The sequence below is a fragment of the Drosophila arizonae genome, chromosome 3 (genome assembly GCF_054131065.1).
Source record: "Drosophila arizonae isolate 15081-1271.41 chromosome 3, UAZ_ARI_1.0, whole genome shotgun sequence".
Classification (NCBI taxonomy): domain Eukaryota; kingdom Metazoa; phylum Arthropoda; class Insecta; order Diptera; family Drosophilidae; genus Drosophila; species Drosophila arizonae.
In genome coordinates this window covers 20,648,967-20,666,588 of record NC_142923.1, presented here as the reverse complement: position 1 = coordinate 20,666,588, position 17,622 = coordinate 20,648,967, and the positions used below count along the sequence as shown (strand labels likewise).

Genomic DNA, 17,622 nt, shown 5'->3' with positions numbered 1-17,622 from the left:
GTCGTACAACAAGTAAATGACATATTTAACAATCATTTTTCTTTATTTATTATATTTACAGAGAAATTCTGAATGCCTGGAGAGCAAAGGCGCGGTGCAATGTGGTGCCCGAAGAGCGAACGCAGGAGCTCTTCCACGAGCTAAGCTTTCATCCCAGCCAAAAGCAGAGTAAGTGTCAAAGAAAACAAAGGAAAATTATAGAAAATTATAAAATATATATATTAATTTGAAATTTTTATTGAAACAGTTAGCGAAATGCTGCAAACGGCCAAGAAGGTGGCCCGCAAGGGCCGGGGCCAGACAAACGGCTTGACGTTCGGGCAATTTTGTGTGCTGGCTGCGGATCTGAAACGCTTTCGGTGAGCATTCAAGTGAATTGGCAATGAAATGACAATAAATTGTTAATTATAATTTATTTTGTTTTCTTTTAGCGCGTCCAACTTATCGAACTTCACTGACGTTAGATACCAACAACTCTCCAGCTCTCTGCTGCAGCAGCAGGACGAAGCTGCTCAAGCAGCGAATAGCTCCAATTATACCCAAAATTCAACAGCAACAACAACTGCAACAACAACCACAACAGCACCTGCCTCTAAGCATTACAATAAAAAATCGGAGAGCTATGCCACAGAGCTGCGCAGTACAAAATCATTTAGCAGCGTCGACGACACCAAGAAGAAGAAGAATGCCAGCAATGAACCCGTCGAGGTGTTCCTCGGCGGCTCCTGCAATCCAACGACATGGCGAGCCGATGTGGCAATACCCGCACTCAAGGAGCTCGGCATTTCATTCTATAATCCTGTAAGTATATCCATATCAATACATCCAATGGAATATCCTAATTAACTATATCATTTAATCCGATCAACAGCAAGTATCCGATTGGACGCCCGATCTCATCGAACTGGAGCATCGAGCCAAGGAAAAGGCACGCGTATTATTCTTTGTTATGGATTCGGAAACACGCGCATCTGCTGGTGCCATCGAGGCGGCACACATCGCGGGTCAAAACTGCAAGCAGCTGGTGTTGGTTTTGCATCCCTATAAACCAAATCAGAATATCCTGCACGAGCCTATTTCGCATCAGTATGTTAACTGGAAACCTATTTCTGTATTTGTATATAAATATTAATTTGGCTTTTCCGTTTTATAGAGAATACCTCGATTTAAGTCGCAATCAAATGATACTTAAGGAGCTGGTCTCCCGTCGCGGTCTGCCAGTGCTGGATAATATACCATCTGGACTGCAGCGCACCAAGGATATCTTATCTGGCATCAGAGATCCACCGTCCAAAATATCTTCTATATTAGAGTGAGTATTAATATAAGCAAGATGAGAGGTGGAATGGGATATATAGAAGATGGGAGATGTGAGGAAATATGCAATATGAAATATAGAATGATTTAAAATGGCAGATGAGAGACATAAGATAGGAACTGTGAAGTGAGGAAAATTATATGGCTTACAGCATATGGAATATGGGAAATGGGATATAGGATGAGAGCGAGGAGAATGGAAAGTAGAATATGAAATATGGGGAGAAGCGATGGAATATAGTATATGGAATATGGAATGAAGAACGTAGTAGATGGGTTGTAGAGAGTATATAACATGACGGATGAGGAATAAACCATAGAGATTGTGTATGGCATATGAAATATGGTATTTTTAATATGGGACATAATATATAAAATATAAAATGTGAGAGACGGCAGATGAGAAATAAAACATGTGAGGTGTTTGATGTAATATGAGATAAGAGCTGGACGACTCGAGATGAAAATGAGATATCAGTAAAAACAGATTAGCGATGGGAGAGAGATAAAAGATGCAAGGTGGCTGGTGATTGATAGGTGATGTAAAGTAAGAGATGTGAGTGAAGAAATGGGAAAGAGAGAGAATCAGTTCTCTCAGCAGATGTTATTGTTGAGAGGAATAAATATTTTGTAGCAAATACGTAAAAAGGTTCTTAGACTGAGAGCATTGCTCCTAAAAACTGTCTAGGTGTTGAGACAAGAAAATATAGTGTTAACTTGCTATAAGGGGTAATCTAAATAGCCTCTCTCTATCAATATAAAGATCTAAAGAGAATAGGCATACAAAGCTACTTAAAGAGTATTCCAAAAAGCCGCCTCTTTCATTCAATATACATATATATTGTCGTAAGTCAAGTATTTATTGTCGTAATATATATATCTAATATAACTGTATTGCTTCTATATTTCTAGTACCGTACGCGGCGCTTTTGATCGCGTTAGTCCCCAAAGCGAACTACTCACTGTGGAACAGTGCAAACGTGCTCTCTTATTTTTAGGCTATGCTCAGAGTTTAGTTAATTTAGATAATCTGAATAAGATAATAATCAATCAACGCGAATCATTGAAACTATTGCAAACACAAAGTACAAAGGCGGGCGAGCAGCAGTTGGAAGAGGAGCAACAGCCCCATCAGAGAAGCTGCCAGGAGCTCATCGATTTCGATCTATTCTGTGTGATCTCCGCTTATCTCTCAGTGCTGCAGCAGGAGATCCACGAAAGCGGCTGCATATCGCCCATCAAGGGAACGAACGTACCGCCGCCGCAGGTCTACTTTACAAACGGTAAGCTGGAAGAGTTGCAGCAGTCTCTCGAGACATGACTAAACCAAGACTCTATTTCCCTTGCCTTGCAGCGCCTGATGTGGACATCTATTATGCTGCCAGCAAAAATATATCGCGCACGTCGAGCAATGCCAGCGTCCCATCGAATAGCAGCAGCGGCATCGGCCACGATCTGGAGCGGCAGAGTTTGTTCGAGCAGTTGAGCCGCAGTCGGGACAGCGGCACGTCGTCGCCGCAGCCGCTGGGCGCGTCCGTAGGTAAAAAACTGCAGCCACACATCATGCTGAATGTGGAATCGATAGAGACAACTGAAATAATCACAACCAAAACGATAGAGACCAAACCGTTTATGGCTGTCAACAGCAACAGTAACAGCAACAACAACAGCAATGCCAACAACGCGAACAGCAACTGCAGCAGCAGCAGCATTAATCAGCATACAACGGAGGAGGAGGAGAGCGATTCCAATGATTCGGTGTTCTCCAGCAGCAGCTCCATAGCCAGCGCCGGCGATGCTCTCTGCTGCTCTGGCTTTGATCTGCGCGATGTCTATTTGGGCGGCAGCTGTGTGCTGCGCACCAAATGGCGCCAAGAGCTGGCCGTTCCCTATCTGCAGGCCCAGAACGTGACCTTCCACACGCCCGCACTGCACGAGAGCATTCAGCAGTTGCCCACACAGCAGGAAGAGCAATCGAAGACGCCGCCCATGTCCGCTACGCAGGATCAGCAGCAGCAGCAGCAGCAGCAGCGCTCCTTTGTGCGCACGCGTCGAAAGTGTCGCGGCAATCAGCTGCAGCTGGAGGAACAGGAGGAGCTGACGGTGGCCGAGGAGTCGCTCAGCTGGTCGCTGCCGCCGGTGGCTGTGCGCCAGAGTCTCTACAATCCCGCTCTGCTCGACTCCAGCCGCGTGCTGCTCTTTGTCATCACGAACGAGACGCGCTCGCTGGCACCCATGACGCTGGCCGCCCACTGCATCGGACTCATGTACAACGTTGTGCTCGCCGTGCAAATGCTGCCCGATGATTGTGTCCTGGGCGGTGAAAAGGTAAGAGAAGAATCAAAATACATATATATATCAGTCGACGATGATTAGGTTTTTATTAATGATAAAGGATGAGGATGAGCTATATTTGTCTATAGTATATATATTTATACTTGTGCTACGTTTGGGAAAAGCTAGACTCAAGAGAGAGTTTATAAAATAAATATAAGTATCTTTACTTGATAAATATGTAAAATTCTATAATTATTTATGTAGATTTATTAAGTTAAGGAAATTTTATTATATTAACTATAATATATTATTATATTTATTATTATAAATTGCTCAATTTTATTTTCTAAAAATATTCACTTCTTAGGTGGAAATATGAAATCTTAAATGTTCTTAATATATTTTTAAAAATTTGATATTAAGTAAATTATACTAAATTAGAAATTTAATAGTGGTAATTCTTAATGTTAGTATTTAGTAAACAGATTTAGATAAATAGATAGATAAATAGATTTTTTTAGATTTAATTTTTTCTAGTAAGTTTTTCATATACATATTTAGAAAATTATATTTAATGCTACGATATAAAATATTTTAGCGATTTTCCCTTTCAAAGCTAATTGCTAATTGAAATTCCAATTGGATTATTTACAGTTAACTGTGGCCGCCATCAAGGACTACAATCGCGGTCGCTCGTATTTAATAGATCTGGCCAAGCGGCAGGGCGTGCCCGTCTTCAATGACATCCAGGCGGCGCTCGAGTGCACCGTGGCTAAAGTGCGAGCGTATAACAATAGAGATCGCAGCTAAAAAAAAAAAAAAAAAAAAAAAAAAAAAAACATGATAAAGAAATGAGAAAATCAATCGTACCTGTGTTTCACTTCTGCAGCACGTGACAAATCTAAGCTAAATTTTATAATACTTAGTGCAATTTATGTAACTTTCTATTTAATTTTATTTTATATTTTATGGCCTTACTCTAAAAAAAAAAAGTAAACTTTCTTAACAATTGTGTCTTAAATTTAATTGAAATGCAAAAATGTTAAAAATCTGTACTAAACTTTACTACGTATAACTGTTTCCCCACTATACTTACACATATATTATAGCTACGTATACGTAATATTCCTGTAAAACTGTAAATGAAATATGTCGTCGCCCAGAAAGCGCATTTTAAAACAAAAACAAAAACAAAATGAGAGAAAAGCATTCAGCTTTATACTAATTTATTATTTATTTAACATACCATAATTGTACATGTGTTCATGTGCATTAACTGAACAACTGTAAATATTATATACATACATACACGCATACAGATATACACTTATAAAATATTCGTAACTTTAAGTAAATAATTCAAATATATTTTAATATTTAGTGAGCATTAAACCATATATGCATATACTTAAAAAAAAAATCATATTAATTTAGTCGCCCACTGTACCCAGTTAGCAGGCAAAAATATCTCAATAAACAAGTTTTTCTAACATAACATCAATAATATTTTATATAAAAACACCAAAATTCAAATTAGAAAATGTTGAAAGGATTTTAAACACTTTTCAGCTGTTTGAAAGCGATCATTATGTTAAATAACATTTACTAGCATAACACAGATATCGATTGCAACCATATCGATATTTATTGTATTAGCTTTTTGGAACAGCTGGCAGCACGCTTTTCGATCAGCCGCCCACAGTGCGGCGCACTATGCGACGTGACAAGTGACACACGCACACATATATAGAATATGAGTAGTGTGTAGAGAGTGGGAGAGCAAGAGAGCGCGCGCGAGAATGCCACATTCTTACACTCTCCGCAAATATTGTTAAAATTTGTGATTTGTTGCTATTTTTTTTTTTTGTAATCTCGGTAAACATAAAAAGTTGACATTTTTGGTTGTAGTTTTCGATAAACCCTTTGAATCTGGTTTGGCTTGTCTGCCAATAGTTACGTTCTTCACATTCCCTTACTCACCGACTAATTCGCTATGCCGTTGATTTTTGCCACTTTGATTTTCAGTCGCCTATTGCTCGTATTCGTCTGTGGTACGTACTGTGCCCTCGTCTAGCTCGACTGTGTGTATTTGTATGAGCGTGTGGGTTCAGTCAACTCGCTGCCAGCGGCACAGGCCCCCGCTCCAAAAATAATGCAAAGTGTGTAAAATATTGGTGTAAAAATAAAAACAATTAAGCACGCGTGTTTTATGCAATTCTGACATGTATTTTAAAATAGCAAGTGAACAACACAAAAATTTATTGTTTGATTTTTGCAAAAACAAATACGTAACAGCAACAGCGCCGTCTGTGTGCATGTGTGTGTGAGTAAAGCAGCTGTGTAAGTGTAGACGCGAGCGTGCCAAAGAAAAGAGAGGCACACTGAGCAATGGAGTGATAACTGCATACCGCTCTCTCGTACTCACACTCTCGCTCACTCTCTGTACGAAGGGACTTGTTGCTGCTGGCGCTGCCGTCGCTGGCGACCGTTGCAGACAGAAGCCGTAGTTGAGTTCAAGTGACGACTTCGCACTGAAAACGACCAAAAACAAAAACAATAATAACAACAAATATACATATAAATATATCGCTTTTGATTGATATAAATGAATATGCAGCAACAGTGGCGCAGCTGAAAATAAAATAAATTCATTTTAATGTCCAAGTGTTCGCCGTTACGTCTTTAATTGGCGCACAGAAAGAAACATACACACTCATCTATATAACAACAACAATAATAATAACAACAGTAGCGCAGCGAAAAGCCGCTTAAGTGCAACAGTAATAAAAAAAATAATAATAAGAAAAGAGCCAAAGCAAAACAAAGAAATAGCAATAAGAAGCAGGCGAAGAGGTGTGCAACCGTGTAAAATACGATTTGAGTGCCAAAAAAGAGAAGAAAAAAAACATAAAAACATCAGCTTTCAATTATAAAGACGAACCATGCAAAAAGCACAAATAGGAAGGAAATCAACAAGTGTGTGACGCGCGTCTCCGTTCTCCGTTCGTTCTGTCGTATGCTCTGCGCTCTGCTTCGCTTTCATTCATGCGGTCAACTAGAGTCAACAGCCATAACAGCAGCGGCAGCGTCTGATAAAAACCAAAAGCAACAGCAAAAACAAAAGTAACTGCATACCAGTAACAGCAGCAACACAACAACACATCAGCAACGATAGCTACTTCCAACGGCGAGCTTTCAAGTAAGTTTCCATATGTCATATGCAACCATGTGTGTGTTAGTAAGTGAGTGCATATAAGACATGCATATATCCATGTGTGTGTGCACTTAAAGACACACACACACACTCGTGCTTCTGAATTTGTGTGTGTTTGCCTATTTGCTTAACATTTCAGCTATTCAAGCTTTTAGTCATACTTAGTATATTGACTGCCATTCAACCATGGACACGTGTGTCGCGTGCAAACAGAGCTTTGCATGCGTCGAAAATCTAGCCGATAGATAATTGCCATACTAGATGAGCTAGTCATAAGGTTATAGGAGAGAGCCAATTGCGATGTGATCTTTTATAAATGTGGTATATACACACATATATTTTGTTGTATAGTTAATATATAAATGGGTAGAAAGAAATATGCGGAATGCAAATTGTTCGATTGAGCGGTTCATTAAATTGAACTAGAGCATTTTTTGCGAGTGATCAGCGAAGGATATGTTTAGATTTGTTTCGGAATCATGATCTCTATTAAACCATTCAACTGCTCATGAGCAAATAGATCATGATCGAGCCGTTCAATATCTGTCCAATATGAATTGCTTATAAACTACAAAATATGCATCAATCAAGAAGTGCTGAGCTCACTGAACTAGTGATGGGAATTGTCGTTCATAAGCTATACAAGTGAACGAAATCATCAATTCAAAATAGATATCATGATTCATGAACAGTTGAAATGTCTTACCTAGTGAATACATTGAGCCATTCCAAATAGATTAGATAGTGTAGTGTTAAGGAAGATATTCCGAATTGACTATATAAGTGTTGAAATATCTATAATAGAAGAATAGAATTAAAGAAATAATTTATTTAAAAAAAACCCTGAGTTTTCTCCTTCCAATTGAAAATGCTTTGAACTGAACTTCAAAACTCCTTTAAACAATATTATTCACTCGTTCAGTTAATGCATAAAGTTCGCTTCAGATTTCCAAATTTCTTGAAGTTGAAATAGTTTCCAATCTCTCTTTATATATTGCACATATATATATACCATTTGAAACGGTTTAAGCGAAATTCAAAATGTGTTCACGTGATCCGGCCTCCAATCAGTTGATCGACTACAAGAACAAAGACTCAGAACCACCCACGGAGTGCACCACAGCGAGTGGTATTCCCGTTGGTGTCAAGGATGCCATTATGACGGTTGGGCCACGGGGTCCTGCTCTGTTGCAGGACTTCATTTTCCTTGACGAGCTGTCGCATTTCGATACGGAACGTATACCAGAGCGTGTGGCCTATGCCAAAGGCGCCGGAGCTTTTGGATACTTCGAATGCACCCATGATATAACCAAATTCTGTGCTGCGTCGGTATTTGATCGTGTCAAGAAACGCACAGCGATTGCCATGCGATTCTCGGTGGCCTGTGGCGAAAATGGATCGGCGGATACGGTGCGAGAGCAGCGAGGATTTGCGATCAAGTTCTATACGGAAGATGGCATCTGGGATTTGGTGGGCTGCAATATGCCCGTGTACTATGTGCGTGATCCCTCGCTCTTTCCCAGTCTGGTGCATGCCCAGAAACGTAATCCACAGACACATCTCCGGGATCCGGACATGTTCTGGGACTTTATGTCTCTGCGAGCGGAGACAATGCACGCTCTGCTCATGTATTTCAGTGATCGGGGCACGCCCGATGGCTATCGGCATATGCACGGCTATGGCGCCCATACCTACCGCATGGTAAATCCAAGTGGAGAAACTTTCTATGTTAAGTTCCACATGAAGACAGATCAGGGTATTAAGAATTTGGATGCACGTCGTTGCGCAGAGTTGGCCGCTCATGATCCAGACTATTCCATACGTGATCTGTATAATGCCATCAAGAAGGGTAACTATCCTAGCTGGAGTCTGTTCATTCAGGTGATGCTCAACGAGGAGGCCAGAAAGTGCAAATTCAACCCTTTTGATGTGACCAAAGTGTGGCCCCAAAAGGAGTATCCCTTGTTGCCCGTTGGCAGATTGGTCTTGGATCGTAACCCCACCAATTACTTCACGGAAGTCGAGCAGTTGGCCTTTAGTCCGGCTCATATGGTGCCCGGCATTGAGCCGTCGCCGGATAAAATGCTTCAGGGTCGTCTGTTCGCTTATGGCGATACACAGAGATATCGCCTGGGTGTCAACTATATGCAGATCCCTGTTAACTGTCCGTATCGTGTGAATGTCAAGAACTTCCAGCGTGACGGCGCTATGACTGTGAATGACAATCAGGATGGTGCACCCAACTATTTCCCCAACTCCTTTTGTGGACCCAAGGAGAGTTCTCGGGCTCTTGCCCTACAGACCTGCTGTCCCGTTTCGGGCGATGTCTATCGCTATATGAGTGGCGATACGGAAGATAACTTCAGTCAAGCCACCGATTTCTGGACCTATACCCTGGACAATTGCGGCCGTAAGCGCCTGGTTCGCAACATTTCGGAACATCTAGCGGATGCCAGTCAATTCCTGCAGGAACGCGCTGTTAAGCTCTTTACCATGATCCATGCCGACTTTGGACGACTTATGACCGAGGCTCTGAATACAGCCAAGATATCGAAGTTCTAGTTGCTCCAATTTTGATGATTGTAACATTTGATAAAAAAAAATATATTCAAATTTTAGCGTTGTTAAATGTTAAGAACAAATACTAAATTAAAAATAAGAATTAATATTTTTTGTTAAAACGATATTTTGCATATGAATGAATTCACATTTATATAAGAATGGGATCAAATGTGATCGTTACAGCATAGTTGTTTCTGCGGTAGGAATGTTCCTTTGGATATATTTAATATATACTTATTACTGCAAAATAAATTGTATATAGCTATTTGGAACAGCTTATAGACGATATCATTGACAATTAAATGGCTACAGTGTTTTTAAGGTTGGCGATCATATCGATAACAGTTCCAAGTATATCATATGCATCCATTTTAACCGTATTCCCAGCTATCTCAATTTTCATATTTATGACAATATCATAACGTATCCCATATTTGTAATATGTACACAATTCTATTCCCAATATTTTCTCTAGTATGCCATAGCTATAGACCATAATGGGCTTATAATATTGTCTGTAAAAAATAGAGTAGTGAAGGAATATATAATAAATTCGTATATTATTCTATTAGCATTATTTATCTATAACATTATTTTTTTGTATATAGAAATTCCCATTTGAAATCCCCAATTCAAAACCCTATTAATCTAATTGGAAGCTAGCGTCACGTTTTCGGCACGATCTGAAATCCATAAAATATATAAACTTGTTGCCGTGGAGATTAGTTAGAGGTAAGGCCCCCTCGCTTTGATAGTTAGGACCTCGTATATAGCTGCCATTGGCTTATCAAACATTTATGGCCAAGAAATAATAATCACAAATTTCCTATCGCTGAACCTGAAATATTTTGTTCTCTAGTTTATTTTTATTTTATTTTTTCTGATAGAGAAATGAAGAAAGCCATTTGTGTGATGTCAGTTTATTTTTTCAACTGTTTATCTGAACGGGCGCTCAGAGTAGATTATTATTTCAAATGATATTTTGGCGCTACGAGTCACAAAAAAGCTCTGCGCGTGGGGTGTGTCATAGAGTTGCTTTGGTTTATGAGTTGCTCGTAAAAATGGACAACTCGAAATGGTGATAGAGCCATTATATTACTGGGTATATGTATAAATATATATATTAACGGGATCGTAAATGTAGACTCCCTTTCACCTCTGGGCATGTAACGAGCACATACTTGTATTAACTTGGTATTTTATTGCAGATATTATTGCGGCTTATCGAAAACCCATTAAAGCTATATAAGACACATTTACCTGTATAATATAGTTGAAGTAGTTGTATTACAGTTTCTATGTTAAATTACTTCAACTATAATATATACTACTAAACACTTATCGTTATCGTTCGTTTACAGTTGCTAAGCATGGCTCACACATGATTGTGAATTATCTTTGATAAGAACGTACACTTGTTTATTATGAAGCACCCACAAGATCTGACAATTACCGATGGACAGCAGCTAATGGAAATTAACAAAGTGGAGCAAATGGAACAGGAGATTAATGAGCCAGGTGAGTGTCCTAATATAAATTATGATCTAATTACTATTAGCCATCAATTCCGATTCCTATCGGTTCGATATCTAATCAAGTTAACATATCATAAATATATACATTCTTTTTGAGCCATAATCCTAAATCATAATGATTTCTTTAAGGCATTTTTGATAATCTATAGAGACTTGAGTAGATGTAATATTTAATTGATTACTCCGAAAGACTTCGATAATAGCTATAAAAGACTCTTTCTATTAATTTTTTTTACTTTGATAATATTTGATCTTTTGATACAGTAAAACTTTCATTTCTAATTACATTAAAGTGTATAATAATCTTCTAAAGTTATTATAATAAACTGAGAATAAGACTAAAATTATGTTTGAATTTTTTCGAACAAAAAATGTTCAAAAAACTTTTTGTTATATTGAAGTATGCTCACTACTTAGCAATGACTTGCACAAATTTGAAAATAATTTATGTTACTCCGAAATTTTAGAAGCCATAAACTCTAAGGTTCAGGTTAGCAATTTCACCTGCCTAACACATGGCACGTGCCTGGCCAAAATAAAATAGCAAAATAACAAAAGCTATATATAATGCGCTCCAATTGCGTTTTATATATGAGAAGTGCAGCACATAGAACAATATAGGAGTAATTTAGAAGAGACATAGAGAGAGAGAGAGAGAGTGAGAGGAGGAGGTGGGTGCGAGTCTTATAAATAGAAGCGAGATAGCCTTGATAAACCAGCTTGCGAATGGAGGCTTGATAAGCCGGACGAGCAATCATTGTAAATGTTTATAATTTATTTATTGATTAGCAAGAACTTGTTGTTGGGTAAGCAGATTAAAAAATTGATTAGTCGTGATATAAGCAACTGTTTTACGATCCAATAATTGCAAGCAAAAAAAAATTATATTTTTATACATAAATAGTAAATAAGCTAAATTGCTAACTTCAAGTATTACAAGACGGCTTAAAATTTTACTGTCGGCAAAAAAATTAAAAACAACGAACTGAAAAGAAAAAGAACAAGAAAAAATTCAATTTAAGCATTGAAAATAAATCGCAAAATGGCGCGCAAAATGAAAACGAAATAAAACGTAAGCGTAATGTTTAACTTAACCCCAAAGGGTTAAATATGCGCAATAGCAAACACATACGACTTAAAACAAAAACAACGAAAAGGAAAACAAAAACAAAACTTAGTGCAAAAATAAAAAATAAAAAAACCTAGTCGCTGTCGCTGTCGATCTGAAGTGGCCCGGGCTCAAGCCCCTAGACATAAGCCCAGCATTTAATTGTTGAATATTTATAGCCAGCCTAGGCGGGCTAGCTAGCTAGCCAGATGTGGACGGAACAGGCCCCTCTCCGGGCTCGTTCTGTAGTGTCACCTTTTTAAGCGCGCCGCTGACATGACAAAAACAATTTTCAACTGAAACGCACTCGGCTCAACATTGAAATCAGGCATTATACGAAAAAATATAGAGTAAAGTAAAGTTAACTAAAGTGAAGTAAAGCTAAAAACAAAAACAAAATTAAATAAAAAAAAAATAAAACCCATGCCAAGTAGTTGAAACATTTGCCTGACCCACCCAAAGCTTAATATATTTACATAGCACATATAGTCTATATGCCTATATGTCTATATATGCATACATACATATATACACGGAGCTCTGCGCTGATATTATTCTATGGAGGTTATCGGGTAGACGCGAACTCAATTGATTTGTGCATTGCCCCGATTTAATAATATTTTATATATTCTGCTCTCTAGCTACCCCGCCATACTCTCATGAAGGTCTTGTTCTTTTAGTTTATTTATTTGTTTTTCTTTTTCTTTTTTTTTTAATATTGGTCTGCTTATAATTATAATTAAAAAATTTAAAGGTTATCTAGATAGTATTTCCGTGCTTATGAAATATGTGTATGCTTGCACGATATCAACATCGTTTGCTCCTAAGCGAGTTTTCGTTGAATTTTTTCTCCTTTATTTTGTATATCCGCTTCGGACACTCGTTAATTTAATCATAGAGATAATGGAATCGTCTTATGTCACATTTGTATTAAGGTAAACAATAATGCAATTGGTCTTGGGTTCTTGAAATGATTCCGAAACTTTAGATAAGTATATAACGGTATACTTAGCATTGACAGACAGTTGCGCGTATAACTTTCAATGCGATTTCTCAATAAAGATATAATACTTATTGACTTAATGAATAAATTACGATAATATACCTTAAGATATTGAAGCGGTTATTTTTTATGGAATATTCATATGCCTTTTATCTATTAAAAAACTAGACAAAATGTGAGTTATGAATGGATACATAATACTACATATATCTAAAATATCAGTTCTGACTTTTAAGTAGTTTTTGTCAAATTTTTTAGTATATAAAAAGAAATTGCCAAAATTTTCTTTTATGTACTTAAAGAGAATACAGAGAAATCTATTCCGAAAAATGTTTATTCTAAAAATTTGTCATCCCTAAAAACTAGTATTCCACAAAATAAAGACTTCATATTGAGCACTCCGAAAAATGCAATATCTTAAATGTTTTCCTAAAAACACTCAGAAAAATAATTGAGCGTAAACATATATTTATATTCTGAGAAAAAACTGCCCAATCTACTCCGAAATAGCGATGACAACACATTTAGTTTGTTCGAATGACGCTCCGCATCAATTACCTTGACTCTGAAAAATTCGTTTCCTGAGCGCTTTAACCATCATTATCCAATTCGGATAGAGCTGAGCACTCAACTTTATTCCGAGTCAAGTGTTAAGTGCCTTGGGTTGGCTGATAGTTTTCTAGTTGCTTCGTTACGTTGCGATTCGAGCGCAGCACTTGAGCTGATTTTTCAATTAGGCGGTCACCTTTTCACAATTTCAGCAAAAGATTTGCTCTGTATATATAAATATATGTACATATATATATATATGACACACAAATACAGATACTGAAATATTTAGTTGCATGCGAAGCACTCAACGATGTGGACACATTTCTCTTAAAGTTGTCGCCGCCTAATGAAGTGTAAATAGTAAATTGCAGTCAGACATTATGAATATCGTCAACAGTATTCATTGTGATCATCATCGTCATGATGATGAATGTGTTGATCATAATTATTGCCATAACAGTGGTGAATAATAGCAACAACAATTGCAACTGCAACTGAAACTGCAATTGCAATTGCAATTGCTTAATGATAATGTTGTTCATGACGCAGATGACGAACAACACATGCAAATCACATGGCTGTCCGATGGATACGAAATTCTCAAGCATACACACTCACACAGACACTCACTCACATTCACTCAGTCAGTCATCGGGCAGTGCAAAAATAAACGCAGCTCCATTGCTTTGTATGGTTAATATAAATATGTATGCAAATAAAATAATAAAATTTTCACACAAAACTCACTTAACGAACGCCACAGAAATCAGTAGAACGAGGAAAGGGGGAGTTCATCTCGTGGGGAGTTGTATACGTGTTTGTGTGTGTGTGGGGGGCGGTGCCTTTTGGCTTGGTTAATTTTCATATTTCTCTGGAAATTGACAAGCAGTCAAGTTATCCCCATGTGCGCAGGCCGGGAAAATGCGACATGCAAACACACACACACACACACATGACACAACAATGCCACGAACATGACATGCATTTTATTATACCCTATAAATGTAAGAGAAAGTGGGGTCATACAAAAATCACATAATGCTATTTGGTAAAGATTGCAAAAATATTTCTTTGGATATGAACAACTTAATACAGCACAAATAAAAGCATCTTAGATGATATAATAAGTTTATTATGTACTCAGTTTTTGTTAATAATTCTTATTGCTGTATACTGAATATTTTCATGTTTTATCATCAAAAGTAATAAATGTTTTGAATAAAACATTCTTATTAAATTTTAAATCCACATATATGGCATATATAAGTCAAGCATTCTTTTTGTGTAGCTTTATAAGCTTTTAGATTTATTGCAAGCTCAAAATTTGTAGCGCTGAGTCTTCATTTTTTTGCCTTGAACTAGGTTTACATATTAATTTAAAGTAAAAAAAAATAAATAAAAATAAGTTCCTATATAGGAAAATGGAATTCTTTGAGTCGAAGTAAAATTTCAATAAAGACTGAATTTAATTAATTAATTTCTACATATACAATATGTTAAAAAATATATATATATATTTTTTTTTTTTTTGTATCATTCCCTAATTTAATATAATTATTTGAGATTTATTATTATAGATTTATTCAGTAAACCTGAATTGACGTTAGGCCATTTATTCAACTTCTAAAGATGCTAATAAATATCCCTCACATATTGTTCCCGCAAGTTTTAAAGGGTATCAGCTAGTCGCATTCATTGAGTTTAGCCTTCATTCAACTTGTAAATTTTGTTGCCTATCCGCTTCTTTTAGTTGTTTTTATTATTTTCATCAGACTGGCAATCGTGTGCGCACACACACACTGTTACACCACACCCATGCAGGAAACGCCGGGTTGCACACACATACGGGTGACAACTGTACAGTAGCCGCAATTGGCGACGATCCTCAGGCAGCGCTCGTGATTCATTTAGCTTGCTGCGTTCGATTTCAAGCCAAAACATATGCGTCATATTCATTCCATGCAAGATATGATATATATACATACATACATACATATATCATATACACATAAGAGTGTGTTTGTATATACATATTTCCATATTTATGCGCTCATATTTTGTAATTGCAATTAATGCAATCTCTGCCCCATATGACAGTTGCACATGCCGCCGCTCCAATTGCATTGCCCAGAACGATGCGGACTCATTAATGTGGGGGCATTTGTCAGCCAAGCACTTGTGGGCATCAAAATACTTGTATACAAAAATCAAAATCAAAATGAAAATGAAATGAAGATGATGAAGAAGCAGATCCAACACATTTGTTTGCAGTTAATAGGTGACAGAAACTTTACAGTTAATTGGATTTAACATTTTTACTATTCACAATCACCGGAAATTCGTTTCAAAATGAAAAACAAGTTTGACTCTAATTTGATTACGACTTTGACTTTGAAAGCATTTCACTCAAAACAATTTAGTTTCAATTAGAATCAAGCTAAAATAGAATTGTTCTGAAATGTTATAATATACATCAACGAAATTATTAAGATTTAGCAGAAAAATCTGTGGGCAATGTTTCCTATTTCACCTCATAATACCCAATAGAACTATCTAGAAAAGATAAAATATATACATAAAATATATGCATAATTTGTATATTATAAATAATTATTATTTTATAAAAATAATTTAAATTTTTTTTGCAAGAAAACCCTTATAATAAGCGATAAACAATTGTTGAAATATTTACTTCAAAATTTATAAAATCTGATAAGAATAGAACTATTGTATTTAGAAAATATATACAAAAATATATGTATTTATAAAAATATATATTAAAAAATTTATTATTATTATTATTATTATTATTATTATTATTATTATTATTAATATTATTATTATTATTATAATTATTTTAATAATTACTTCAAAATTTAACAAATCTTGAAACAATACTACAAATTATCAGAAAAAATATATATTAGTTTAATCCTTCATGACAAATAAAAAACGGAAACGAAATGGTATATCTTATTTTGGATATCACGCTTTGGGTATTTCCAGCGGAAATCAAGAAAGTTGGCTTAAATTGATATTACGATTAAGGGTCTGCACGGCAAAGCTAAAACTATCGGAAGATATCTCTAGACAGACAAAGTCAAAACAAACAAAATGCGTGAGCGATAGCCATTAGATTAAATATATGTATATATGCATATATAAATTTAATATATAATAAAAAATATATATTCTTGTAGGGCTAAGTGTTAATTTTGCTATAAGAAATTTCTTGGAAATGCCTATAATTATTTGTGATAGCGCATCACGTGAGAATGCATTTGTCTGATTGATAAGCGTTAATTGAGAATTTGGCCATACGCTGTGACGTCACAAGCACGACTGTCAGCCGCAGCGGTGACGTTGCCAACTTTAGCCGGGCATTCGAAAACAACAAAAAATAAGTCAAAGTACAACTGCTAAACGAAATGAAACAAACACAAAAACAATAACAAACCCAAAGGAAAAAAAAAAACAATAACAAAAGTGCCAACGCCGTTTGATTTCGTCACAGAAATTCCGGCGTATTCAGCCGCGCCGGTTAAAGTGCGAGAAATACAACAACAGCAGCAGCAACAACAACAACAACAGCAGCAACATGAAACGCCGTTGTCGTCGTCCACATCGCTCTGGCTTTTGCCTCCAGCTCTGTTGATTGTGCATGAGTAAGTGGTGTGTGCGACACGGGTGTTGAATGTTGAATGTTGAATGGCAATCGCAGAGGTGCACACACACACACACACACAGTTGCACTGCCAGCGAATTATATTCAATTGAATCACAAGCATCAATCAACGCCCAACGTCCAGCTCAGCGTTTAAGCGCAGCTCAAAGAATAAACAAAAACAATGACTCGAATAGCCAATACGCTGTAGATTAAAGTATTTAGGAATTTGAGTTTAGCAATTTATGGGAAACAATTTCAGGAAATAAATTCCTATACAAAATTTAGAAAATAAAAAAAAACGTATATCTTCGAGTATTAAGGATGGAATAGATTCAATATAATATAAAAAATAAAAATAATAAATATTTACTGATATATCAAGGTATA

The 17,622-nt window shown here is 36.6% G+C and overlaps 3 protein-coding genes and 1 long non-coding RNA gene across 11 annotated transcripts in view; 3 read left to right on the top strand and 1 right to left on the bottom strand.

Annotated features, from left to right (window-relative positions):
• raw (NDT-like domain-containing protein raw) overlaps positions 1 to 5,098 on the top strand; it is a 32,923-nt gene extending 27,825 nt beyond the window's left edge. For all 5 annotated transcript variants that reach the window (XM_089463861.1, XM_089463859.1, XM_089463858.1 and 2 more), the window contains 8 exons: positions 62 to 168; positions 248 to 359; positions 432 to 801; positions 872 to 1,086; positions 1,154 to 1,312; positions 2,230 to 2,600; positions 2,672 to 3,645; positions 4,249 to 5,098. In XM_089463861.1, coding sequence (XP_089319987.1) covers positions 62 to 168; positions 248 to 359; positions 432 to 801; positions 872 to 1,086; positions 1,154 to 1,312; positions 2,230 to 2,600; positions 2,672 to 3,645; positions 4,249 to 4,404 — 2,464 coding nt within the window. In that variant the 3' untranslated portion in view covers positions 4,405 to 5,098. The remainder of the gene's footprint in view (positions 1 to 61; positions 169 to 247; positions 360 to 431; positions 802 to 871; positions 1,087 to 1,153; positions 1,313 to 2,229; positions 2,601 to 2,671; positions 3,646 to 4,248) is intronic.
• LOC149269854 (uncharacterized) lies at positions 61 to 5,711 on the bottom strand. 2 transcript variants are annotated; one of them, XR_016269003.1, is made up of 2 exons: positions 5,575 to 5,711; positions 61 to 3,630 (listed from the first exon to the last, which is right to left on the bottom strand). It is a non-coding gene; the product is annotated as an uncharacterized LOC149269854 (long non-coding RNA). The 2 variants fall into 2 exon arrangements; XR_016269002.1 differs by having other exon boundaries at positions 61 to 4,400; positions 5,575 to 5,710.
• Positions 5,631 to 17,622, top strand: part of Hnf4 (Hepatocyte nuclear factor 4) — a 31,089-nt gene continuing 19,097 nt past the window's right edge. Inside the window, exons 1-2 of one of the 3 annotated variants that reach the window (XM_018001700.2) lie at positions 5,631 to 6,793; positions 10,732 to 10,888. In XM_018001700.2, coding sequence (XP_017857189.1) covers positions 10,795 to 10,888 — 94 coding nt within the window. In that variant the 5' untranslated portion in view covers positions 5,631 to 6,793; positions 10,732 to 10,794. Of the gene's footprint in view, positions 6,794 to 6,891; positions 7,130 to 10,324; positions 10,473 to 10,731; positions 10,889 to 17,622 lie in introns of those variants that run through there. The other 2 variants (XM_089463869.1, XM_089463870.1) reach the window with 2 other exon arrangements.
• Positions 7,149 to 9,492, top strand: CatB (Catalase B). The gene has a single exon (XM_018001703.2). The coding sequence runs from the start codon at positions 7,850 to 7,852 to the stop codon at positions 9,368 to 9,370; it is 1,521 nt and encodes a 506-aa protein (XP_017857192.1). The 5' UTR covers positions 7,149 to 7,849; the 3' UTR covers positions 9,371 to 9,492.